The following is a 26,198-nucleotide window of genomic DNA, read 5'->3' on the forward strand; positions in this document are numbered from 1 at the left end:
TAATTTTTTTAATTTTTTTTTTACTGTTTGGAAGTTTTTCTTCTTCTGCTGCTGCTTGAAAAGGGGCCCTCCTGCCCACCCCTGTGTTTATACTTACCTTTATTCTTTGCCTGAAGCACATCTGATCATCTTAGCTGTGTTTTGAGCGGATTATAGCTACTGAGCATGCGCAGAAGCAGAATTGTACGAGGGGACGTGCGATGCAAATCAGTAGTGAAGGTTGTTTGTTTGTTTGTTTGACTTTTATACTGTCCCTGTCCGAGGACTCGGAGTGGCTTACAACATATCAAAGAACAATATATAACATCTTAAATCCAATTAATTAAATATAAAATCTAAAAAACCCCAAAGCCATAAAAAGGCAATCATTCCCATTCGGTCAACTTACTCTCAATACATTCATCGGCCAGGGGGCTAGAGTCTAGTGGCCCCAAGTCTGGCAGCATAAATAAATCTTAAGATTTTTGCGGAAGGCGAAGAGGGTGGGGGCCACTGTTCCGCCCCCCAAAATACCCCCCCCCCGCGCACCTCTAATTGGAAATGGTTCAAGAGTTCACACACCCCCACACACATACACACAAGGGGGGAGTAGACAGGGATAGAAAAAGAGAAGATAATAATAGTAATAGATTTTGGTTTTGTTTTATTTTTAATTTCTTTTAATAAAAAAAGAAGAGAATTTTTTTCTTTTTATTTATTTATTTATTCGTTCGTTCGTTCATTCGTTTGTTTGTTTGTTTATTTTTCTATGCCGCCCAGTCCCAAAGGGACTGTCGCTCAGACACTATACTTTTCCGCCCACACCGAAAAAAAATTAGAGGGAACATTGGTGGGGGCAGAACGAATCACTGGGGGGAGTTGATTCCAGAGGGTTGGAGCCTCCACAGAGAAGGCACTGATATTGACTAGTTGGTGGGACCTGGAGAAGGCCGACTCTGTGGGACCTAACCGGTCACTGGGATTTATGTGGCAGAAGGCGGTCCCGTAAGTATTCTGGTCCGATGCCATATAGGGCTTTATAGGTAATCGCCAACACTTTGAATTGTGTCCAGAAACCAATTGGCAGCCAATGCAGTCTGCAGAGTGTTGGAGAGATATGTGCATGTCTGGGCAAGCCCATGATTGCCCACGCAGCTGGATTCTGCACAATTTGCAGTTTCTGAATGCTCTTCAGAGGTAGCTCCATGTAGAGAGCTTTGCAGTAGTCTAACCTCAAGGTGATAAGTAAATAGGGCCGCAACTGGTGCACAAACCAAGGATGGAGTACCTACCAGTTTGCCTTCTGCCGCACGAATCCCAGTTGGCCTTCTCCGGGTCCCGTCAACTAAACAATGTCATCTGGCAGGACCTAGGGGAAGAGCCTTCTCTGTGGCGGCCCTGGCCCTCTGGAATCAACTCCCTCCAGAGATTCGAATTGCCCCCACCCTCCTTGCCTTCCACAAGATGTTGAAGACCCATTTATGCTGCCAGGCATGGGGGAACTAACTCTCTTCCCCATCCTTCTGACTTTAGCATTTGAGAGTGCCGTGATTGTGTAGAATTGATTGTCTTTTAGTAGTAATGGGTTTTTAATTTAGTTTTTTAATATTGGATTTGCATTATACTGTATTATTGTTGCTGTTGTGAGCCGCTCCGAGTCCTCGGAGAGGGGCAACATACAATAATAATAAATTATTATTTTTACTATGGAACCCATCCCTGGTTTGTGTGTATGTGTGTGTGTATGTGTGTGTGTGTCCATACTATGAAATGTTTGGCTAAAGCCAGCATCTGTCTTTGGAGAAGTTTGGCTATTGTTACCTTAGTTACCTTAGAATTCAGTTCCCTGAATTATATGTGGGTTCTGACATAACATCCATCATGCTTTACTACAGGGTGGATTTGATTTAAATCACGTCACTTTAAATCATGACTTAAATTACAATTTAAATTTATTATTTAAATTGCCAGTAAAAAGGCTTGATTTAAATCAATTTGATTTAAGTCATAATTTTGAAAGAACAACTGTCATCTCTGTCCCACAATGGCTCCTCCTCTAAACCGCTGTTGACTCACTGACAGCCCCATTTGCTTCAATGAGACTGCTGGTGGTTCGGCAGTGACACAACAAGGTGAGGGATCTGGCGGGAACCAGGTGAGTGGATGCTTGCTAATAGGCGCTGTCATGATGGATCTGAAATGACAGGTGCTCTTTAATATTATATACACTGCTCAAAAAAAATAAAGGGAACACTCAAAGAACACATCCTAGATCTGAATAAATGAAATATTCTCATTGAATGCTTTGTTCTGTACAAAGTTGAATGTGCTGACAACATGTGAAATTGATTGTCAATCAGTGTTGTGGACAGTTTGATTTCACAGAAGTCTGATTCACTTGAAGTTATATTGTTTATTTATTTATTTATTTATTTATTTATTTTATTTATTCATTTGTCCAATACACAAATACATAGGAAGAAAATAGACATGAAGTAATATATATAAGGGTAAAAGTGAACATAGAGGAGAAGATATATAAAAGGAAGAAAATATATATGAGATATGAGATAAGGAGAGATAATTGGACAGGGAACGAAAGGCACACCAGTGCACTTATGTACGCCCCTTACTGGCCTCTTAGGAACCTGGAGAGCTCAATCGTGGATAGTCTAAGGGAGAAATGTTGGGGGTTAGGGGTTGACACTATTGAGTCCGGTAATGAGTTCCACGCTTCGACAACTCGATTGTTAAAGTCATATTTTTTTACAGTCAAGTTTGGAGCGGTTCGTATTAAGTTTGAATCTGTTGCGTACTCTTGTGTTGTTGCGGTTGAAGCTGAAGTAGTCATTGACCGGTAGGACGTTGTAGCATATGATCTTGTGGGCAATACTTAAATCGTGTTTTAGGCGCCGTAGTTCTAGGCTTTCTAGACCCAGAATTGTTAGTCTATTTTCGTAGGATATTCTATTTCGAGTGGAGGAGTGAAGGGTTTTTCTGGTGAAATATCTTTGGACGTTTTCAAAGGTGTTAATGTCTGAGACGTGGTATGGGTTCCAGACAGATGAGCAGTAGTCTAGGATGGGTCTGGCAAAAGTTTTGTAGGCTCTTGTGAGTAGTGTGAGATTGCCAGAGCAGAAGCTGCGTAGGATCAGGTTAACAACTCTAGAAGCTTTTTTGGCGATATTGTTGCAGTGGGCTTTAGCACTTAGGTCATTCGATATTAGTATTCCAAGGTCTTTTACTGAGTGGGGGTTGGCAGTGAGAGATTGTTTATTCAGTTCATAAATGAGGTTTGGATTCTTTTTGCTGATGTGGAGGGTAGAGCATTTGTTTAAGTGTTTCCTTTATTTTTTTGAGCAGTATATTTATAAACTGCTTAGAAGATTTCCCGTTCATTTCTACTCCTTCCCTTCCTCCTCACACTTAAAGCTTGGTGGTACAGATGCATTTCTCTTCAAACAATCATACAGTTTAGTAATGTGCATAGATTTGCAAAACAATGGGACAAAGGAATATTCCTGAACTTTGTTTTATGATTTATCTCATGGTTACTGTGAAATTGTGTGGATGCAATGCATGTTATCTCAGCTTGCAGAGCTTGGATTCATTGAATGAGTACCAAAAATGTAAATGTTGCCGAATATACAGCTTCAGGCTGTATAGCTAAATTATATTTCATGCTGAATAATAATAATAATAATAATAATAATAATAATAATAATAATAATTATTATTATTATTATTATTATTATTCAGCATGAAATATAATTATTATTATTATTTATTAGATTTGTTTGCCGCCCCTCTCCGAAGACTCGGGGCGGCTCACAACAATAATAAAAACCAATACTATAGCGAAAAAAATCTTATATTAAAAAAGAAGCATATAAAAGCCTATCATATTTAAAAACCAAACAACACATACATACCAAACATAAAATGTAAAAAGCCTGGGGGAAAGGTGTCTCAACTCCCCCATGCCTGGCGTTGTAGGTGGGTCTTGAGTAATTTACAAAAGACAAGGAGAGTGGGGGCAATTCTAATCTCCGGGGGGGGGGAGTTGATTCCAGAGGGCTGGGGCCGCCACAGAGAAGGCTCTTCCCCTGGGGCCCGCCAAATGACATTGTTTAGTAGTCGACGGGACCCGGAGAAGGCCAACTCTGTGGGAATAAACAAAATTATTAATGTATCTTAAATAGAATAAGATAGAATAGAATAGAATAGAATTCTTTATTGGCCCAGCGTGATTGGCACACAAGGAATTTGTCTTTGGTGCCTATGCTCTCAGTGCACATAAAAGAAAAGATACATTTGTCAAGAATCATGAGGTACAACACTTAATGATTGTCATAGGGTACAAATAAGCAATGAGTAAACGATCAATATTAATAAAAATATTTAGATAGATTTTTACTCCAAAAGCACTTTATTAAAATAAATTTGATAAAAATAATGAAATCTGATTTAAATTTTAAAAAATCTGTTCTAAGTTTTTTAAAAATCCATTTTTTAAATTAAAAAATACCGATTTTTATTCGCCCTGCTTTACTGTAATCTTTTTAATTTAGCATCTTCTAGCAATTGGAGCTTTAGTCCCAGAATCCCTACCTAATGGCCATATTAGATCAGGTACGCATTTTGAATTTTTTAGGACAGCGCTCCAGAGGGTTAACATCATTGCTCAGAGGATCATTGGCTGCCCTCTTCCCCCTTTGGAAGAGCTTTATAATTCCCGCTGCCTTAAGAAAATTCAAAACATTCTTAAAGATCTATCTCATCCTGGGCACTCTTTTTTTAAAGAATAGAGTAGAATAGAATAGAATAGAATAGAATAGAATTCTTTATTGGCCAAGTGTGATTGGACACACAAGGAATTTGTCTTTGGTCCATATGCTGTTAGTGTACATAAAAGAAAATATATATTTGTTAAGGTACAACACTTATGGCCATACTGTTTAGATCAAGTATGCATTTTGAATTTTTTCTTTTTTTCCCTTCTGGGCTCTGGGTATGTTTTTCCTATCGCAGTAAATGAGGTTGAATGTGTATTTTAGAAGAGCTATGCATGCGTGCATGTGTGTACATACAGTTTATATAGTAGATAATGTATATTTTTGTGAGCCTGTGTGTAATATGTCTGTACACATATGGCATATATACATAGAATTAAATAGTATACTTTGGATGTTCAGCAATAGTAAATATCTATGGAAATTGTATCTGTTTGAGATGAGGAGAGACCAGGCACCCTAACCCTAACCCTTGACATGAGTGATGACAAGTTGGCCTTTAAGCCAGTCACATGACCTTTAAGTCACCCCTCTGGTCACATGATCGTCAAGCCACTCCCACCTGGTCACATGGCTGGCAAGCCACACCCACAAAATAAGCCACTCCCACAGTGTGCTGGTAAAAATTTTTTGCAGCCCTTCACTATTTGAATTTTATCTAAACCCTGATTTTAGTGGGATTGGGGTCTTTTGCCCCACCTCTTCTTTTCTAAGCAAAACAAATGTCATAGCTTCTCTGGCTTTGTTTGACATTTGCATGTTGCCCTGCATTCCTAAGGGCAATGCCTGTCCACAGAATGAACGGGTACTTTGTGTTGACTGCACACTCCTTGGGCAATAACATTTGGAGGCTTCCGCCATCCATGCTTCGCATAGTCCACAACTTGATTAATGGATCCTGAGATACACAAGGTAGCTTTACTGTGCTTTGCAATCTCATTTAGAACAGGGAACACCTTCGGCTGCTAAACATTCCTGACTCCTGAGTCCACATTTGTTATGGGATTTGGAATCTAACAGCACCTGAACTGGAAGGCCCAGCAGAGATTATACTACCTGAGACTTCTCAGGAAACAAGAACTGAATGAAAAACTGCTGGTGGCCTTCTGCTGCTGCACCGTAGAGAGTATTTTAACTTACTGACCTGTGTATGGTTTCCCAATTGCATAGTGGTCCATAGGACAACGCTTCAGAGGGTTAACATCATTGCCCAGAGCAGTGTTTCCCAACCTTGACAACTTGAAGATATCTGGACTTCAACTCCCAGAATCCCCCAGCCAGCATTCGCTGGCTGGGGAATTCTGGGAGTTGAAGTCCAGATATCTTCAAGTTGCCAAGGTTGGGAAACACTGGCCCAGAGGATCATTGGCTGCCCTCTCCCCTCTTTGGAAGAGCTTTATAGTTCCCGCTGCCTTAAGAAAATTCAAAACATTCTTAAAGATCTATCTCACCCTGGGCACTCTTTTTTTAAAGAATAGAATAGAATTAGATTAGAATAGAATAGAATAGAATAATTTATAGGCCAAATGTGATTGGACACACAAGAAATTTGTCTTTGGTGCATATGCTCTTAGTGTATATAAAAGAAAATATTTATTTGTCAAGGTACAACACTTAAGAGTTGTCATAGGGGTCAAATAAGCAATCAGGAAACAATATTAATAAAAATCTAAAGGATACAAGCAACAAGTTACAGTCATACAGCCATAAGTGGGAGGAAATGGGTGATAGGAATTATGAGAAAAATAACTGGTAGTAGTAAGTAGTGCAGACTTAGTAAGTAGTTTGATAGTGTTGAGGGAATTATTTGTTTAGTAGAGTGATGGCGTTTTGGGAAAAAACTGTTCTTTTATCTAGTTGTCTTGGTGTACAGTGCTCTTTAGTGACGTTTTGAGGGTAGGAGTTGAAACAGTTTATGTCCAGGATGCGAGAGGTCAGTAAATATTTTCACAGCCCTCTTTTTGACTTGTGCAGTATACAGGTCCTCAATGGTACAGAACAATAAAAACAGGTTACAATCTGGCAGATGGTACAAGACAATAAAAACAAGGACAAATGGGCTGAAAAACAGCTTCTAACCCAGGGCAATAACCATATTGAATTCTACTGCATAGTGCAATATTAATGCCATATCAGAGGTTTTCAATTCAATTGTATAGAATGCAAAATATGTGTGTTTGTGTTTTATTTTTACAATTATAATATATACTGAAGATGGCATTTAATTTTGTACAAGGTGCAATGACAATAAAGTAAATTAAAACCTAAAAAAACCCCTTTTAAAAATAAAACTAAACAAATGTTAACTCGGCAGCTAGCAAGCCAGTTTTCAGCTTTCTTTCCTTGAGATCCACAAAACATGTATGTTTTTATAATATGTTTCCAGCCTTCATATGTAATTTTCATAGGAGAAGTGGTCTGAAGTGTCTGATGCATTAAAATCAGGAGTATTTACTTTACTAATTTTGCTCAGGCTTAACTCTAAGAATTGTGAAGGAAAAATAATATTATTTTTGGCTTGTTCCTGAAACTGGAAGAGAAGTCCACACCCCTCTCCCAAGTGAATTTCCTGCTTGAACACATCTTTTCTTAGCCTGGTTGATTTTGTTTTGCACCAGTTTCTCCTTCATGTTTTAAAAATAAAATTAAAGGGAGGGGAAGAGCATGGGGATTTGAAAAAAAACACCAAAAAACTACTATTACATGGGGGCCAATGGTTAGCACAGTATGTCCTCCTATTCTATATTTTAAAACAAAAGTTTCCTTAGAGCCGAGCTTGAGTTCAGAAGATATTTTGTGAAATATCTATGTAGCATTCTTGGCAACAATATGGGAGTGGTTTGTTATTGCCTATTGCTACTGAGTCCTTTATGCTTTGGTTTTCTTAATCTTCCGACTGTAACATAAGTGTCAGGCTGTCAAATTGTGGCACATTACCTTCTGTAATTCCAACCGTCATGCTGTTTATTTTATTTATTTATTTTGTCCAACACACAATCCATATTGAAGAGAATAGACATGTAGTACTGTATTATATATAAAGAAAAGGATAGAAGAAAAGATATAAAAATAGAGAAGATATATGAAAGAAAGAAAAGATATATGAGATAGGAGATAAGAAGAGACAATTGGACAGGGGACGAAAGGCACACTACTGCACTTATATACACCCCTTACTGACCTCTTAGGAACCTGGAGAGGTCAATCGTGGATAGTCTAATGTTGGGGGTTAGGGGTTGACACTACTGAGTCCGGTAATGCGTTCCACGCTTCAACAACTCGATTGCTAAAGTTATATTTTTTACAGTCAAGTTTGGAGCCATTAATATTAAGTTTGAATCTGTTGCGTGCTCTTGTGTTGTTGCGGTTGAAACTGAAGTAGTCATTGACAGGCAGGATTTTGCATCATATGATCTTGTGGGCAATACTTAAATCGTGTTTTAGGCGTCGTAGTTCTAAGCTTTCTAGATCCAGGATTGTTAGTCTATTTTCATAGGGTATTCTGTTTCGAGAGGAGGAGTGAAGGGCTCTTCTGGTGAAGTATCTTTGGACGTTTTCGAGGGTGTTGATGTCTGAGATGTGATATGGGTTCCAGACAATTGTTTTTGTTCACTACAGTGTGGCCCTCTCCAAGCGCCCAGAGAAAGGAAAATGGTTCGTTCGTTCTGGACTGCCAAAGCCTCCTTAAGCGCCACCGAAAGGCTCCTCTGGCAGCCCAGAAAAGCCCGAGATGGCCGGGATTAAAGGAGGAATGGCAGGAAACTGGCCGGGCCTTTATGCCGCTTTCAAATTACCTGGGAAATTTTTTCCAGGCTCGGGTTCTTAAGTAGAAAATGGTTCTTAAGAAGAGGCAAAAAAAATCTTGAACACCTGGTTCTTATCTAGAAAAGGTCTTAAGTAGAGGCGTTCCTAAGTAGAGGTACCCCTGTACTTTGGAAATCAGTGTTACAACTAATAACACTCCACTGACATGGAACCAAAAAGGGAAAAAAGCCCCATCCTAAGTGCCTTTCTACTTGCCTTTATTAAAATGAAATATGCAGGGCTTTCTGGCATTCAGAAAGTGAGTTCACATAAAGTTGATTATAAAATACTTCCTATGTTTTTACTTTTATGTAAATTTGTGTGGTTTATGGTTCAGTGGTTTGTGGCTTGTGCTGCAGTAAGATCATCAGCCAGAGTGCCTACTTTTTAATGAGAGCCTGTTTTGATTCTTCTATATGACCTATAAAGCCCTTCATGGCATTGGACCAGAATATCTCCGGGACCGCCTTCTGCCGCACGATTCCCAGCGACCCGTTAGGTCCCACAGAGTTGGCCTTTTCCGGGTCCTGTCGACGAAACAATGTCGTTTGGCGGGACCCGGGGGAAGAGCCTTCTCTGTGGTGGCCCCGACCCTCTGGAACCAGCTCCCCCCAGAGATTAGAACTGCCCCTACCCTCCTTGCCTTTCGTAAATCTCCCCCCGGGCCTATACAGTTTATGCATGGTTATGTTTGTGTGTATGTTTTTGCTTTTTAATAAGGGTTTTTTTTAGTGACTTTTAAATTATTAGATTTGTTGTATATTGTTTTATTGTTGTTGTGAGCCGCCCCGAGTCTACGGAGAGGGGCGGCATACAAATCTAATATAATAATAATAATAATAATAATAATAATAATAATAATAATAATAATTTCATTTAAAAATATTGCTTAGACGATTGTATCTCTTTTGTATCTAATTTCATAATAGGCTTTCCACCTGTGAATTTATTCCCTCCTTTCCCCTAAGACAGTGGTTCTCAAATAGTGGGGCACACCGCCCTGGGAAAGGCGCGGAGTGATGCCGGGGAGGGTGCATGACCCTGGAAATGTGCTTTTTTTTTGCCTCTGGGAATAGGACGTGCATGCTACCTAACACTTGTAGTGGTACCTCCATCGCATTCCTTGGCATTGTGTCCAGGGCAGGCCGTTCTAAAAGAAAATGTCTTGCAAGTTCAATCAAACTTCTCAAAATATTCATGTATTGGTTGCAACAATACATTAATTGACCAATTAATCCTAAGCCTTACATCATGTCTTGAGAGAGAGTGATTGTCTCAAAGTCACCTTTGAAGTCAAGGCAGACTAGCACTTACATTTCCTAATTTCTAGCCTGATGTTTTAACCACTAGATCAAACTGACTATCAATCTTGTTTTAAAGAATGAAGGTTAATTTTCTTTTAAAAACCTGATTTATTTACAATCTGAAAATGAATCCTTTTTTTAAACATGATTCCAGACACAGAAATAATACATAAGCAGTTTACCTTTAGGTCAGTAAGAGGCGTGCATAAGTGCACCAGAGTGCCTTCCGTCCCCTGTCCTAATGTTTCTCTTTTACTAGTATCCGGTATATAAATATTATATCTTTGTATACCACCAATACATACGTTACAAAACAAACAAACAAATAAAATAAATAAAGAATTACATCTTTGAAAGTTCAATAGAAACTACTATTTGTAGCTCAGGATTGATCGAAGGACATCACTATCGAAAGTTCTCTGGAAAAAGGAATTCTTATCAATCCATTGTAAAATATGTATGAAACATGAGATAGTTTGATTAGCTGTACCATTCTATAGCTTCAAATATATTCACTGGGCATTTATTTGATTGAGTGATTTCTACCCCCCTTTTTTATTTTTATAAATAACTCAAGGTGGCAAACATACATAATGCTCTTTCCTCTTCCTATTTTCCTCAAAACAACAACCTTGTGAGGTGGGCCGGGCTGAGAAAAACGAGTAGCCCAAGATCACCCAGTTAGCTTTCATGCCTATGGCAGAACTTGACTTTAGACTTTCCTGGTTTGTAGCTTTGTGTCTAAATCACTGGTCCAAATTGTTATCTTTTGAGTTTTCATGGTTTTCAAAGTGGCTGTGGGTTCTGCCTCCCAAGGACAATTCCATCTGTCCGTCCATAACCCTGGGGGGGGGAATTATTGACCCCCTCAGAGAGGGTCCGCAACTTGGGCGTCCTCCTCTATCCACAGCTTACATTAGAGAACCATCTTTCAGCTGTGGCAAGGGGGACGTTTGCCCAGGTTCGCCTGGTGCACCAGTTGCAGCCCTACCTGGACCGGGACTCACTGCTCACAGTCACTCATGCCCTCATCACCTCGAGGCTCGACTACTGTAACGCTCTCTACATGGGGCTACCTTTGAAAAGTGTTCAGAAACTTCAGATCGTGCAGAATACAGCTGCGAGAGCTATCATGGGCTTTCCTAAACATGCCCATGTTACTCCAACACTCCGCAGTCTGCATTGGTTGCTGATCAGTTTCCAGTCACAATTCAAAGTGTTGGTTATGACCTATAAAGCCCTTCATGGCATCGGACCAGAATATCTCCGGGACCGCCTTCTGCCACATGAATCCCAGCGACCAGTTAGGTCCCACAGAGTTGGGACCTTCTCCGGGTCCTGTCAACTAAACAATGTTGTCTGGCAGGACCCAGGGGAAGAGCCTTCTCTGTGGCGGTCCCAACTCTCTGGAACCAACTCCCCCCAGATATCAGAGTTGCCCCCACCATCCTTGCCTTTCGCAAGCTCCTTAAAACCCACCTCTGTCGTCAGGCATGGAGGAATTGAAATTTTCCCTTCCCCCCTAGGCTTATAGAATTTATACATGGTATGCTTGTATGTATGATTGGTTCTTTAAATTGGGGTTTTTAGATTATTTTTAATATTAGATTTGTTTACATTGTCTTTTTATTGTTGTTAACCGCCCCGAGTCTTCGGAGATGGGCGGCATACAAATCTAATAAATAAATAAATAAATATATTTTTTTTTGTGGGTGTTCATTAACATTTTTATTGGTGTTCATTAACATTTTTATTGTGGTTCCAGGTTCTTCATATTCGGCTCAGAACTTGACATGTATAACACACAATCTAGATAAGGTTGACTGCACTTGGACTACAAATGCTGGAGACAATTCAGAACTTACTTATGAATTCTGTTACAGTGACAGGTAACAATACTGCTAACTTGTACAAAATCTTTCCCAGTTTTCTTTTACTGTGCTATACTAAATTTATATCTTGAGTTGGTTTAAGAAAGATCTCTTTAGACACAGAGCATTGAAGTACTAAAGAAGTAAAAGTTTGCTTTGGACTTATAACTCACCCACATTTGGCCTCTGCCAATGGTCTCTACAAATATTTCTCAGGTATGATAGTGAAGTAGAAAGGACCACATTCTTCACATAGTATCACCATTGGTATTTTCATTCACAACAACACTTGCAAATTGCCTTCCTCAACTGAATCAGAAAACAGATAAGGGATTTGCTTTGGTTAAAATTTAGTTGCATTTCAGATCTGAACAGTCTTCAAGGACCATACTATATATAGTTCTAATACATGTAGTTAATTCAGAAATTACTAATGCATAATTTATTGAAGGAAGTCTCCAGTATTTTCTATACCATCACCCCAAAATTGAAGATTTCCATTCCTTATGGAGGAGAAGATATAAGTAAACTTTCCACATTCTAGCTTGTTGATGGCTTGATGTCTAGACTTCACATACTTTTCCTACATTATCTTTTTATTTTTATTTTTATTAATTTTGTCAAACAATTATAGGGTGATAATTTGTACAAATTAAACATTAGATAAGTAAAAAAAAAATTCCAAACGCCATCACTCTACTAAGCAAATAATTCCCTCAACACTGTCAGACTTTCTACTAAATCTGCACTTCTATTCTACTAGTTTTTCTCATCATTCCTATCACCCATTTCCTCCCATGTTGACTGTATGACTGTAACTTGTTGCTTATATCCAAAGATTTTTATTAACATTGCTTCTTCATTGCTTATTTGACCCCTATGACAATCATTAAGTGTTGTACCACATGATTCTTGACAAATGTATATTTTATGTTATGTACGCTGAGAGCATATGCACCAAGACAAATTCCTTGTGTGTCCAATCACACTTGGCCAATAAAATTCTATTCTATTCTATTCTAATGATAAAAAGTAACAAAATAAGACAATAGGACAGGGATGGTAGGCACAGTGGTGCGCTTATGCACACTCCTCTTGGATGAGAGTTGGTCCAGCACAACTGTAAATCTTCAATTTTCAGAAGATGGTATAGAAAATTGTGTGACTTAGAAATTTAGAACAAATGCCAACTTGAGGACCTTCTTAATACAATGCCTCTACAAACAAAAGAATGCTTTTGGTACATTGCTTGCCATTTTAAAAATACAATCAGTTTCATCTCTGACTTTTAAAAACTGTATGGTATCAGTCTTCATTCAGGCAAAATAATTCACATTATCGTTCAGGACTTCCATGTTTTTAAATAAGAATGTTGATGGAAATGTAAGGAATGTTATCAGCTGGCAAATCCTTGGGAGTTTCATGGAAAATCTTAAGCATAGGGAGGTGACTAACTACTTTGTATATTGCCTGGTGTCAAGAAATATAAAGAAGACACTTGGTAATAATTTCTGAGATCTGAAGAAACCATCACACACACACACACACACACACACACACACACACACGCTTCTTTAGAACCCCAAAGCAAGATCTTTGTACCAACCACAAAGAATGAGCATTCACAGGTAATGAATGGTATTCTGCTTTTTCCAAGAATCCCATTTATTTATTTATTGGATTTGTATGCCGCCCCTCTCCAGAGACTCGGGGCGGCTAACAGCGACAATAAAACAGTGTACAATAGTAATTTGGTATTGATGATTAAAAATCTATTAATATAAAAACCAAACATACATACATACATACCATGCATAGAATTGTAAAGGCCTAGGGGGAAAGAGGATCTCAATTCCCCCATTCCTGGCGGCAGAGGTGGGTTTTAAGTTGTTTACGAAAGGCAAGGAGGGTGGGGGCAGTTCTAATCTCTGGGGGGAGTTGGTTCTAGAGGGCCGGGGCCGCCACAGAGAAGGCTCTTCCCCTGGGTCCCGCCAGGCGACATTGCTTAGTCATCAAAATAATAGACATCACCAGACTGAAGCATTTGATATTCTTCCAAGAGACAGCAATCAGTCTGAATATTTCTGTCAGAGGGCACTTGACATAACACATAAAACATTTTGTTCTGTGAAAGTATTCTCAATATGTAACAGGAAGTTGCCATGCAGCAAGCATTGTTATATTCTTTAATTAAAATACTTGGCACTTGGAAAATCCTATTGTACATCTCTGGAGAGACACAGTGGTGAAGAAATGTTATCACAGCCCCTCAATAAGATATATAATTAAGGGGAGTCTATGTTTGTCAAAATTCAAAGTTCTTTTTCTCCTGCCAATATCTGAAATATTTGATTTGCCTATTACTTGATATTAAATCACTATTAGGCCTTAAAAAGTTTTTCTTTGGTCTTGCTGCTAATCAGTTTTCAGCAAGAGAAAACTTGCTTCTAATTTTGGCAGATTTGAGGGTAAGACAACATGTTATCTTTTGCAAAGAACATGAATCATAAATCATCCTTTCTGTTTTAATTTACGGTAGATTGTGGCTTTTTTCTTATGCAAATTATTAGAATTTTTAATCAAGATTGGGCTTGTCACATTTTCTTCTAAGTAGGAAGTAAAATATGAAGTCACTCATTCACCTTATTCTTAAAAAATATATTTATTTATTTATTTATTTATTTATTTATTTGCTTGCTTACTTACTTAATTACTTACTTACTTACTTACTCACTCACTCACTCACTCACTCACTCACTCACTCACTCACTCACTCACTCACTTACTTACTTACTTACTTATTTTGTCCAATACACAATGAGGGTTTTAGTGGGTATATATCTATATCCACATAGTAAAATACATGATGAAGGTTATAGAGGAGATACTCATAGTAAAATATATCTAAGAAATAATAAAAAAGAAGATAAAGTAATAGAACATATCAATGAAAGAATATAAGAAGAGATATAGGAATAGAAGAAAGGTATAGGAGATATAGGAGAGCAATATGACAGGGGACGGAAGGCACTCTAGTGCACTTGTACTCGCCTCTTACTGACCTTACTGGGTTTTTTTTAAGCCTATGATATGTAAGGCATTATGAAGCAATATAAAAGTAAATCTAAGTGCTATTGCTATTTTGTCCAGAATTTCTATTTTTGACACCATATATAATGGTAGTTCAGTTTTATTTTTAGAATTGTATCATAAATCACTGTCGGGTATGAACAACCAGACCTAAACTGTAGAATTCAAATAACTTATTTTACCGTTTTATGCCTATTTCACAGGATTTTTTTCCAGACTGATAGATTTGCCTGAGAAAGACTAAGTCAGGCTCAAAAGCTGGGAGGAAATTAAGACCTTGTCCTCTTGTGTTTATGTAATAAATCCAGGCAAATTCTCCATTTGATTCTTCCTCCTTATTGGATGGTTGCCATCTTGAAAGGAATGGAGGAAATCTTGTTTGGTTCTTGGTTTTGGAAAAAAATCATCAAGTCTGCAATCTCCGGATTGTTTAAAATTTATTTAGAACTACTTTCGTTATATTGCTTTTTAGCCAGCAATGGGTGGCTCCCAATTTAGACCGGTTCTCAGAACCAGTAAAACTGATGGCGGGAGGCTCTGCCCATTCACCTGCCCATGCACATGAACCCACGCACGAACCAGTAGCAAAGTTATTTACAACCCACCACTGTTTTTAGCCTATGGGGTTTTTTTTAAGCCTATGATATGTATTTACACTGATACATTCAATTTATTATTTAATTTGACCTTGGATGGAGAGTTCAGTCTTCAACCAAGATATTGTGAATTCCTCTGACCTTTGTCACTTAAAATGATTTCCAATGGCTAAGCTGAACTTTCTCTTTCCTTTTCTGCAGTTCTTCGCTGCCACAATGTTCATTTGCCAAGGAAAAAAAGGGAACATTTGGATTAATTGTCTTTGACAATGTGCACATTGAGATAACCGCATTCAATTCAGCTGAGGAAAGGAAAAATCCCCTAGCTAGAAAAACATTTGTGCTTTCTGAAAAAGACATTTGTAAGTATACCTTTTTTATATCCAGAAATAGAATGTTTGGAATTTAGTGACTAAGTTTGGATTTAAGATGTAAGAATCAGTCCAGATCAGCTTCAGTCTTATATTAAACGTCCTATGCAGTCTAAAATAAAGCACTATCTTGAATTCTTCATATTATTTCCTTTTCTAGATCAAAGTATGTTTTAGGCAATCCATAATGTGCAGCTTATCCTGAAATTTATAATAAATATAGAGAAAATGTACTTGTTCGTTTGGGATTGTTATGTTTTAAACTTCTATTACAGGGGTGTCAAACTCAATTTCATTGAAGGCCACATCAGGATTGTGTGTGACCTTGGGGGGCTGGGGTGGGTATATCCAGCTCCACATCACTTGTGTCGGGGGTGCCTGGGGGGGGGGGGCTGAGTGCTCTGCCAGTGAAAATGGGCTCCCGAGCTCCGTTTTTGGCTGGGATGGCATCCTTCAACCCACTGCCAGTAAAAATGGAACTCGGGAGGGCTGTCCACCCCATTTTTGTTGGCAGAGGCACCGCGGGCCGGTCCTTCACTGTTTCCACGGTCCGGATCTAAGCACTCCATGGGCAGGACCCAGCCTCTCCTCAATTGCAACAATCTAGAGATAAAATACTGTATTTTTTGGACTATAAGATGTACTTCCCCAAAAGTGGGTGGAAATGTCTGTATGTCTTATAGAATGAATGTTGCCAAAGCTCCGCCTACCCTCCAGCCCCCAACCTTTGCCCTTTGCCTCCCAGCAATTTGCCTCCCTGAAACAAACAGCAAACAGCTTCAGCACAGCCTGATTTAGCACAAGTAGCTGATTGGCAGTTTAGCACAAGCACCTAGCTTTTGGGAAGGAAAACAAGAAAAAACTCTGCCTCTGCCTCTCAGCAATTTTCCTCCTTGCAGCAAACAGCAAACAGCCTGGTCAGCTTCAGCACGGCCTAATTTAGCACAAGCAGTGGATTGGTGGTTGGATCTGCCTCCTGGAATACCACCAATCAGCTGTTCCAGGCTGCAGGCATTGCCATCACCCATCGGTGCCATCGCTGCCCATTGCCACCACCACCTATTGCTGTCTTTGCCCCATTTTTGGCTCCATGGGTCCCATTTTTTGCCCCCGCACATCCCATTTTCAGCCTCTTTGCATCCTGTTTTTGGCCTATTCCAAGCGGTGGCAATGGCAGCAATCCCCACCGCCAAAAATTGGACATGTGGAGGCTCAAAATGGGGTGCGGGGTGGCATTGATGGGTGGCAGTGATGAGCAATGACAGCGCCGAATGGTGGCAGCGATCCAGTAGCCTGAAATAGCTGATCAGTGGTGTTCCGGGAGATAGATCCAACCACCAATCAGCTGCTTGTGCTAAATTAGGCTGTGCTGAAGTTGACCAGCCTGTTTGCTGTTTGCTGCAAGGTGGCAAAAAGACAGATTTTTTTTTCTCGTTTTCCTTCCCAAAAGCTAAGTGCATCTTATAGTTTGGAACATTTTATAGTTTGAAAAATTCAGTAGTTGGAAAGAAAGAGTAAGGAATTAGGATGACAACTAATGTGATGCATGAGAGAAATTATTTCATATAATTTCTAGATATTAACATAACATGTTATATGATTTCTGTGTGTACCCGTGTATTGATATTTCTCAGAATACATATATCCTGTTTTCAAGTTTTGGAAGTTTTGATTTTTGGTATAAATTCTGCTTGTTTTTCCTGTTTATAAAATGGAAAGGGAGTTTTCTCCATTTTGAGAAGGCAGTAGTAGAGGGTAGATTAGAGATGATGTTCTATTTTGAAATTCAGCCAGACAGTAATTTCCCACAGTATTTCATAATGATTTAGCTATTTATGACTTAGGGAAACTTTCCAATTTTATGAGAATGTGAAATTCTCCTGCAGTTTAAAATAGTAAGATTTGATGTACAGTTTTTTTCACGAGAGCATGACTCCTGAATGCAAGTATTTGGTATAAAGCTCTGACTACAATTATGATCTTTGAGTGCAATCTGATTAAAGTTATAAAAACAAATAATATTGGCTAAATAATATTATCTTGTTTTCTTTTTAGCCTGTGGTTAGAGAATACACTGCTAAATTCAATTTCCAGTAAAGTCATTTATACTTGTCAATAGCAATACCACCCAGACTTGTATACTGCTTCACAGTGCTTTACAGCCCTCTCTAAGCAGTTTACAGAGTCAGCATCTTGCCCCCAACAATCTGGATACTCATTTTACTGACCTCGGAAGGATGGAAGGCTGAGTCAACCTTCAGCCAATGAGACTCAAACTGCCAAACTGCAGTCAGCTGACAGTCAGCAGAAGTAGACTGCAATACTGAATTCTAACCACTGCACCACCATGGCTCATAACAATATTATCAGTTGTACTTTTCATGTTATAAATTCACTTTTAATGAAATCAGTACCTGGACTTTTTCAGAAGTCCATGTTCAGGTTCGGTGTTCACTCAAACACCGTGGTGGGCGGGAGGGGGAGCTGGGGAGGGCTCTGAGGCTCAAGCTGCTGACTTGACTTGCGGTGGGGCAGGAGGGGCGACTCCAGACCTGGAGCCTGACCTCTCCCCCAGCGCTTCGCCTCACACCGGGCCAGAGAGGTGGGGAGGCAGGTTCTGCCGGCCCGCTATTCAAGATCCCAGCTGGCAGCTTCAAGCAGGCGGTGGGCGGGAGGGGGAGGCTGGAAGGGCTCTGAGTCAGAGCCCTCCCTGCCTCCCCCTCCCACCCACCGCCTGCTTGAAGCTGCCGGCCAGGATCCTGAAGCGCTGGGGGGGAGGTGTCAGGCTCCATCAAGCAGGCAATGGCCGGGAGCCACCGAAACGAGAGAGAACTAGGGGCAGGGATTTTCGGAGGCTCCCGACCATCACCCACTTGAAGCTGCCCACCAGGATCCTCAAAAGCTGGCCCGGAAGAACCTGCCTCCCGAGCCCTCTTGCCTGGTGGGAGGCGAAGCGCTGGGGGGGGGGAAGTGTCAGGCTCTATCAAGTGGGCGATGGCCGGGAGCCGCTGAAACGAGAGAGAACTAGGGGCAGGGATTTTCGGTGGCTCCCGGCCATCGCCCATTTGATGGAGCCTGACACCCCCCCAGCGCTTCACCTCCCGCCAGCCAGAGGTGTTGGGGTTCGGGGTTTGGCGAACCTACATGAACTCCGATGTCAGGTTCGTCCGAACCCACCGAACCCGAACTTTAATGGGTTGGCCCAACACTAATTATCTGTTCAAAACACTTATTTCTAATTCAGTAGTTCTGAATCCATTTAACCTTCTTTCTTCCACCCAGTATTTGTCCCTCCGATGCCTCATATTCATAAACTGACACCAGATTATATAGCTGACACATCAATTCTGGAATGGAATGATGGCGGATCAGCATTTCCATACCAAATTGATTCTAGCTGGCAAATTCAGATTCTCCGTAAAGACCCAATGGAGGAAATAGCACTGGTAAGCTGTCTCTCTTTACCCCTCTCTATTTGTGCTTTCCTGTGTGTATGTATGTGTTTGTGTAACCTGATGGTCCCTAGCAATAGAGAATGATTGATCCCCTTCTCAACTGACAGTTGTAATTAAAGACACTGATCTGGAGAATCTTGAGCTGGACCATCATTGCAGTCATCAATAAAAGCAAGTTTAATCGGGAACACAATCTGAAGTTAGTTGGGGGAAAGATCAAAAGCAACACGAGAAAATATTATTTTACTGAAAGAGTAGTAGATCCTTGGAACAAACTTCCAGCAGACATGGTTGATAAATCCATAGTAACTGAATTTAAACATGCCTGGGATAAACATATATCCATTCTAAGATAAAATACAGGAAATAATATAAGGGCAGACTAGATGGACCATGAGGTCTTTTTCTGCCGTCAATCTTCTATGTTTCTATGTTTTAATGTTAAAGAAGCTGATGATAAAAAGCAAAGAAGTTAAGGAGGAAATTACAAGGCAGTTACTATGATCCACTATAAGCTGACAAACCAGTGAAATGGAATGAGAGCAACTTTGAAATATTGGAAAATTATAGTGAGGCACATGGCACAATGATTGCAACCATCTTTTGTAGCCTTGGGCCCTTCAGAGGTCCTTCAGACTTCTGCCATCATCAAGCAGAGGTCTATGGAGGTTCTCGGTCATCCAGATCATGATTCTCCCAAAAGTGCCTTTTTCTCCCCAAAAAGCAACTGGGCTTTTTTTCCCTCTTGAAGACATTTGACTTCTCATCCAAGAAGCTTCTTCAGCTCTACAGAAGAAGTTAAGGCTGAAAATGTATCTTGGATGAGAGTGGGAAACACTTTTGGGACATCAATAAGCTTTGCTTTCCAGTGTTTGGAAAAACACTGAGATACCTCCAGAAAAAGCAATAATAAATAAGATCTATGATTGTTCCGAGATAGATAAACTTACATTGGAATTAAGAGGTCAAAAGGAATCAGATTACTAAGAAACATGGGAACAATGTACAAATGGATTAAATTAAGAAAAAAAATAGGAAAATTATAGGTAATAGTCAGAATTAGCAGCAATGTAAATTGTAAATATGTAAATAAAAAGACATAAAAATTATGCAAATATAAACAGGAATATATAACTATATTGATTATCGAGGTAAAGAAATAATTCTTGAACGAAAGTATTGTGACTTAATTTTTTTCTTTGTTATGAACCAATGAACAATGACTAAAAGTATCATTATGTCATTGTTTTTTTAAAAAATGTTTTTAAAAACTAATAAAGTTTATTTAAACAAAAAGAAGTTTTCATCATGCTGCTTGAGTTCACGTATATGGTGAGACAACTGGTTTTAAATTTAAACCAGTGGACAAAACAGTCACTATTCTTTATTAATCGAAATGTACTGCTTAATATTATATGTGAACACTGTTACTCTAGGTTTCTATATAACCCGTAGAAAAACAGGCCATGGCTTAGCATGATATGTCAGAATAAAGAACCTCTTTAAAAGAGTCTCCTTACCTCTTAGTTTAACCTGCAGCACATAAATCTGCAATAGCCATCTTAAAATGAGAGGTTCAACAAATGAGGGCAGGATACTTTTTTAAAACTAATTTTATTTACAATTATTTTTAAAAATGACAAGTACATTAACCTCCCCAGATAATTACACTCCCCCAAATTAAACTTAAAACAACAACACATAAAACAACAATGATACATAAACACCCACAAAAAGAAAAGATTGGGACGAAATCTTTAGTTGTCAAACTAAAAAAGAGAGAAAAGGGAAAAATGTCTTAATTTATTATACTCATCAATAGTCATTGGTTTACTAAGAATTATTATATTCTACTACATAATGGTTAGTATAAAATATTATTGTAAAACACCACAAAATCTCTGCATAAAAATACATATTTCTTCTTTCTTTGAGTAGCAGAAAATTCTTCCTATTCCAAAACAGATGGATTACACATGTTCAAAAAATTGTTTCTAAACATCTGGAATAATATCAATATTTTAATTCAGTATGATTGTTTTAATCACTCTGCCTCCCAGGATCAATAAAAGTGAGGTGGAATAGAATGAGGAAATCTACATGGATACAATGAACATCAATATAGTCGTCTTTTTGCCTAAATTCTGGTTTTGTTCATGAGTAGTGTGCATGGTTAGTAGGTTTGGTAAATATAAATTTGGAACAAATATTGTGTTTTCAGGAGTTCTATAACAAATCAGTTGGCAACAATGATATGCTCCATCGCTGGGAATGGACATCAGATCTGCCTTTTAATTGCACCACTCACTACTTTAGGATTCGCTGTTTTCTTAACGAGAAAAATTTTGCTGGAAGGAAGATGTGGAGTGAATGGAGCCCACTTGTAAACATTTCGGGTAAGATGACAGGATTGAACCCAACTTTTGAAATAAGAAGAGTCTCCTATCAAATGTGCCACTATTGATGCAGGGTGAAATTCAACATTTTTCTCTACTGATTCTGGGGGAGTGGTTTGGTGGTCATGTGACTGGGTGGGCAGGCATGGCCAATATCTGTTAGTAGATATTGACTGCTGGACCACCATAAATCTGCCCCAATTCTTTCCTCCAAACATCCAAATTACTTGCCATAACAAGTACAATACAATAACAGAATAACAGAGTTTCTTGCCATAACAAGTACAATACAATAACAGAATAACAGAGTTGGAAGGGACCTTGGAGGCTGTTTATGACATCCTCAATCATAAGTATTACTACTCTGTACAAAACAGTTGGATTTGCAATATGTAAACAAGCTAACAATGAATGTTTGTTTGTATTGAAGTACTATAGCTTTAAGAGGTAGTTTTGCAAATTGCCATAAAAAGGGAGACAGAAGCATGATCAGCAAAAGTAGCTTGCAGTACTGCACTCTAACCACTGCACCACCGAGGCTTGCTAGAAACACTGTTGTTGAAGTAGAAAATATATGACCCTCTACTTATTGCTAAGATTTTCCAGTGACCCTAAAGAAGGATGACTAATATAGGTATTCCTTGACCTATGACCGGTCACTTAATGAAAACTCGAAGTTAGTTACAGCTGAACTCCCCAGAACTATTTCCCACCTGTTTTCAGAGTTTTGGTGTCCACATACATACATCTACAGTCATGTGATTGTATTGAGTGTTGACACTCGTATTGAGCGTGAACACTCTGCTCCTGCTGATCGTATGTCTCTGATAATGGATGAATTTAGATGAATCGTTTTCTTAACGTTTGCGGTTTAAACATTTTGTACTCGTTTTATCTTGTACGCCACCCTGATTCCCCTTGTTGAAGGTCACCATTGTTGGGGTGTTCACAACCTCTGCAGGCAGGCCATGCCATGCTTGTTTAATAATCACTATGCTCACTTAACAAGGAGAACAGTGATCATAAATTTACGATCATTGTAAAAAATGATCATAACTTTGAATCTGATCACATAATGCCTCAACGTACATCCACAACAGTCTATGACCATAATTCCAGACTCAATTATGGTTGTAAGTTGAGGCATGCTAAGGGTTGAAATAAACTGGGGTGCTATCAGTTGTTTTCTCTTGTAGTATAGCTATATGTCTGTGTGGTTCTGTTTAGGCTGAAAAACGAGCTGTGTTTTTCTATAATGCCTGGAGCCTCCTTTGGGTATTTATAAGATATATTCATAGCAGGTGGTACAATCAACAGCTGTTTTTGTTGCCCTGTTGAGTTGCTGAGCCTCGATCCCAGTATGGCACCTATGGATTCCCTTGGTGCCTATCAAGACAATGCTCTATCTGATTCGTCTTTTTTTTTTTTGTGTTGCTGTTGTACTATTAGATTATTTTAATTTAGAGAGAGGGAAGTGGACAATGAACAGAGAAGGGCCAAACTCAAGCATATTTTCTGTTTCCAATAGTTCTAATGGCCCCTACACCTATTAGAGACATTTCGAAAATGAGTTGTCAATCAGTGATCTGCTTAGAAATACACCCATCTGCCAGAAACAATTCAACTTGTAAAGATGATGAAATAGAGAGCATCCTGGAAGGTTAAAGGGAATGATGGATGTGATTTTCATGTGTTTACCTTCTGACATTTTATGAGACAGCTGTTCTCAAAATTTTGGTCTGTGGAACGAGAAAGTTGGGAATCTTTAGAGTAACAGAATAACAGAGTTGGAAGGGACTTTGGAGGTCCTCTAGTCCAGAGGTCCCCAACCGCCGGTCCGCGGACCGGGACCGGGCTGTTGGGGCTTTTCAGCCGGTCCGCGGCGCCAGGGCCCCCTCGGCCTTTCCGCACCACCAGCGGCGCTCCCCCCGCCAGCCAGCCAAGCCCCGCGCCCGCCGGAACCGGCTCCTCGCTCTCCCCCCGCCGCCCGCCGCGTTTGCAGGAGGTGGGGAGGGTTGGGCGGCCCGCCAAGGCCAGGAGGGACGCCGCTGCCCCCCCTTCCCTCTCTCCGCCCGCCGCTGCGCCTCCTTGACGCCGAGAGGAAATGCCGGCAAAGGCTTTCCTCAGCGGAGGCCGGCGAAGGTGATATTGAATGTCGGGGGAGAACGGGCGGTTGCACGCGCTCCCTATCTCCCTGCTAGCCCACTCGGAATATTCAAAATAAGAAAAACCTTTGCCGGCGAAGGCTTTTCTTATTTTGAATATTCCGAGTGGGCTAGCAGGGGGATAGGGAGCGCGCGCAACCGCCCGTTCTCCCCCGACATTCAATATCACCTTCGCCGGCCCCGCCTCTCCTGCAAACCCCCTTGCTGAGAGCCCGGGGCGAAAGTGCTCTCGCAAAGGTGAGGCGGGCAGGGCGTGCGCGCGTCATCGCTGAGAAGAACGGAGAGAGAACGAGAGTGAGTGAGAGCAACAGACAGCAAGATAGAGAGAAAGTGAGAAAGAGAGAGTGAGAAAGGGGGGAGAGAGAAAGAGATAGCAAGAGAGAGAACAAGAGAGAGAAAGAGCGTGAGAAAGAAAACAAGAAAGAGTGAGAGAGAGAGAAAGCAAAAGAGACAGAAAGAAAACAAGAGAGAGAAAGTGAGAAGAAGAGAGAGAAAGAGGGGGAGAGAGAGAAAGAGAGAGGGGGGAGAGAAAGAGAGGGAGAGGGAGAAAGAGAGAGGGAGAGGGGGGAGAGATAGCAAGAGAGGGAGAGAGGGAAAGGGGGAGAGAGGGGGGAGAGAAAGAGAGAGGGAGAGAGAGAGGAGATAAAGGAAGAGGAGAGAGAGAAAGGAAGAGAAAGAAAGAAAGAGGGATAGAAAGAGAGAGAGAGTGAGAGATGCTCAGTGAGCCTTTCTTTGAAGTTGCCTTTCTTTCTTTCTCTTTCTTGCTTTCTTTCTTGCTCTTTTTCTTTCTCTCTTTTACCTTCCCTTCCTCTATTTCTTCTTTTCTTTCTCCTTCCTACCTTCTTCCCTTACTCTCCCCTTTCATAAGTTTCCTTGCTTCCTTCCTCTGTTCCTGTCCCTTCCCCCTTTCTTTCTCTTTCTTTCCTTCCTTTCCTCCCTCCATTTCTTGCTTTCCTTTTCCTTCCTCCCTTCTTTCCTCCCTCATTCCCTTCTTTCACTCCTTCCTCTCTTACTCTCCCCTTTCACACCTTTCCTTGCTTCTTTGCACCCTTCTTCTGTTCCTGTCCCTTCCCTCTTTCCTTCCTTCCTTCCCACCCTCCGTCCATTCATTCACCCATTCCTCTCTTGATCGCCCCTTTTACGGCGCCGCTGACAGCTAGCTCCCCCCCCCCCCCCACCGGGCCATGGAAAACTGGTCTAGCTTAAAGCCGGTCCCTGGTGCAAAAAAGGTTGGGGACCTCTGCTCTAGTCCAACCCTCTGTTCAAGCAGGGGGTCCTATATCATTTCAGATAGATAGCTGTACTATTTTTTCTTAAAAACCTCCAGTGTTGGGGCACCCACAACTTCTGGAGTCAATTTGTCGTACTGATTAATTGTTCTCACTGGCGGGAAATTGAGTTTGTGAGTTTAGTTTGTTTTCACATCCAGAATTGGCATCTCTAGTTTGCTAAAGTCTGAATGTTTTCAGGACAAGTAATTTTAATTAATAATGTTAGTTTAAGTGTATCTTCTCAAAGGCACCTGTGTTCTGTTGTGTTTCTGGTTCATTGTGATGGAGATTATAGCTCAGTGGCTCTAAATCCCCGGAGGCTGGGCCTGTAAATGGATTGTTATGTGCAGCTGTTCTGCTGAATAATCAGTGTTGCCAATTCTTTCCTTTCTCAATCTTGTCTTTCTGTTGCAGGAAGAAAGTTAGACAAATTCGCAAGAATGTACCCTTTAGACAAAGTGGTGGCGAAAGGTTCCAATGTGACTTTCTGCTGTATGCATCAACCTGGATACACTCTCATCAGTATTAATTATTCTTCATGCACACGTCAATCCCTGAACTGTGAGATTGCCCCTCTCACTAAACTGAGCAAGACACTCTTTGTGCAAAATGTTATTACTCGTGAACCGTATTCTAATGTTAATGCCTGGTGTGAATTACGAGAGGAACGAACACACAAACGCACAATTGCTGGAACGGTTTTATTTGTGGGCTGTAAGTATTAATTTCTTCCTTATATTTTTATGGTTTACCTATTCTGTGTAGACCAGTGGTCCCCAACGTTTTTTCCACCAGGGACCAGTTTCAGCAAGATAATTTTTCTATGGCCCGGTGGGGGCGGAAAGGGGTGTGGTTGGGGGCGGGATTAAGCATGGGGGTGCTGGTCCTCCCCACCCCTCTTTCCCGCCATCGCCCTGTGGCCGGCAGAACCTGCCTCCCAAGCCCTCTTGCCCAGCGGGGGCTAAGCGCTGGAGACAGGGGGTCAGGCTGGCCCTCCTGCCTCCCCCCAGCCAAAAACACAAAAGCGCCCCGCGGCAGAAGCCAAAAGAGGCTTGAGCCTCTCGGTCCTTCCCGCCCCTCTGTCCATCGTCCTGTGGCCGGCA

At 40.5% G+C, this 26,198-nt stretch overlaps 1 protein-coding gene across 2 annotated transcripts in view; it reads left to right on the forward strand.

Moving 5' to 3' along the window:
• The window catches only part of LIFR (LIF receptor subunit alpha), a 152,001-nt gene that overhangs the window by 71,473 nt on the left and 54,330 nt on the right, over positions 1-26,198 (forward strand). For both annotated transcript variants that reach the window (XM_070743423.1, XM_070743424.1), the window contains exons 3-7: positions 11,646-11,769; positions 15,639-15,799; positions 19,091-19,254; positions 21,485-21,659; positions 25,510-25,809. In XM_070743423.1, the coding sequence (XP_070599524.1) occupies positions 11,646-11,769; positions 15,639-15,799; positions 19,091-19,254; positions 21,485-21,659; positions 25,510-25,809 (924 nt within the window). The remainder of the gene's footprint in view (positions 1-11,645; positions 11,770-15,638; positions 15,800-19,090; positions 19,255-21,484; positions 21,660-25,509; positions 25,810-26,198) is intronic.

This window comes from Erythrolamprus reginae, chromosome 2 (genome assembly GCF_031021105.1).
Source record: "Erythrolamprus reginae isolate rEryReg1 chromosome 2, rEryReg1.hap1, whole genome shotgun sequence".
Classification (NCBI taxonomy): Eukaryota; Metazoa; Chordata; class Lepidosauria; order Squamata; family Dipsadidae; genus Erythrolamprus; species Erythrolamprus reginae.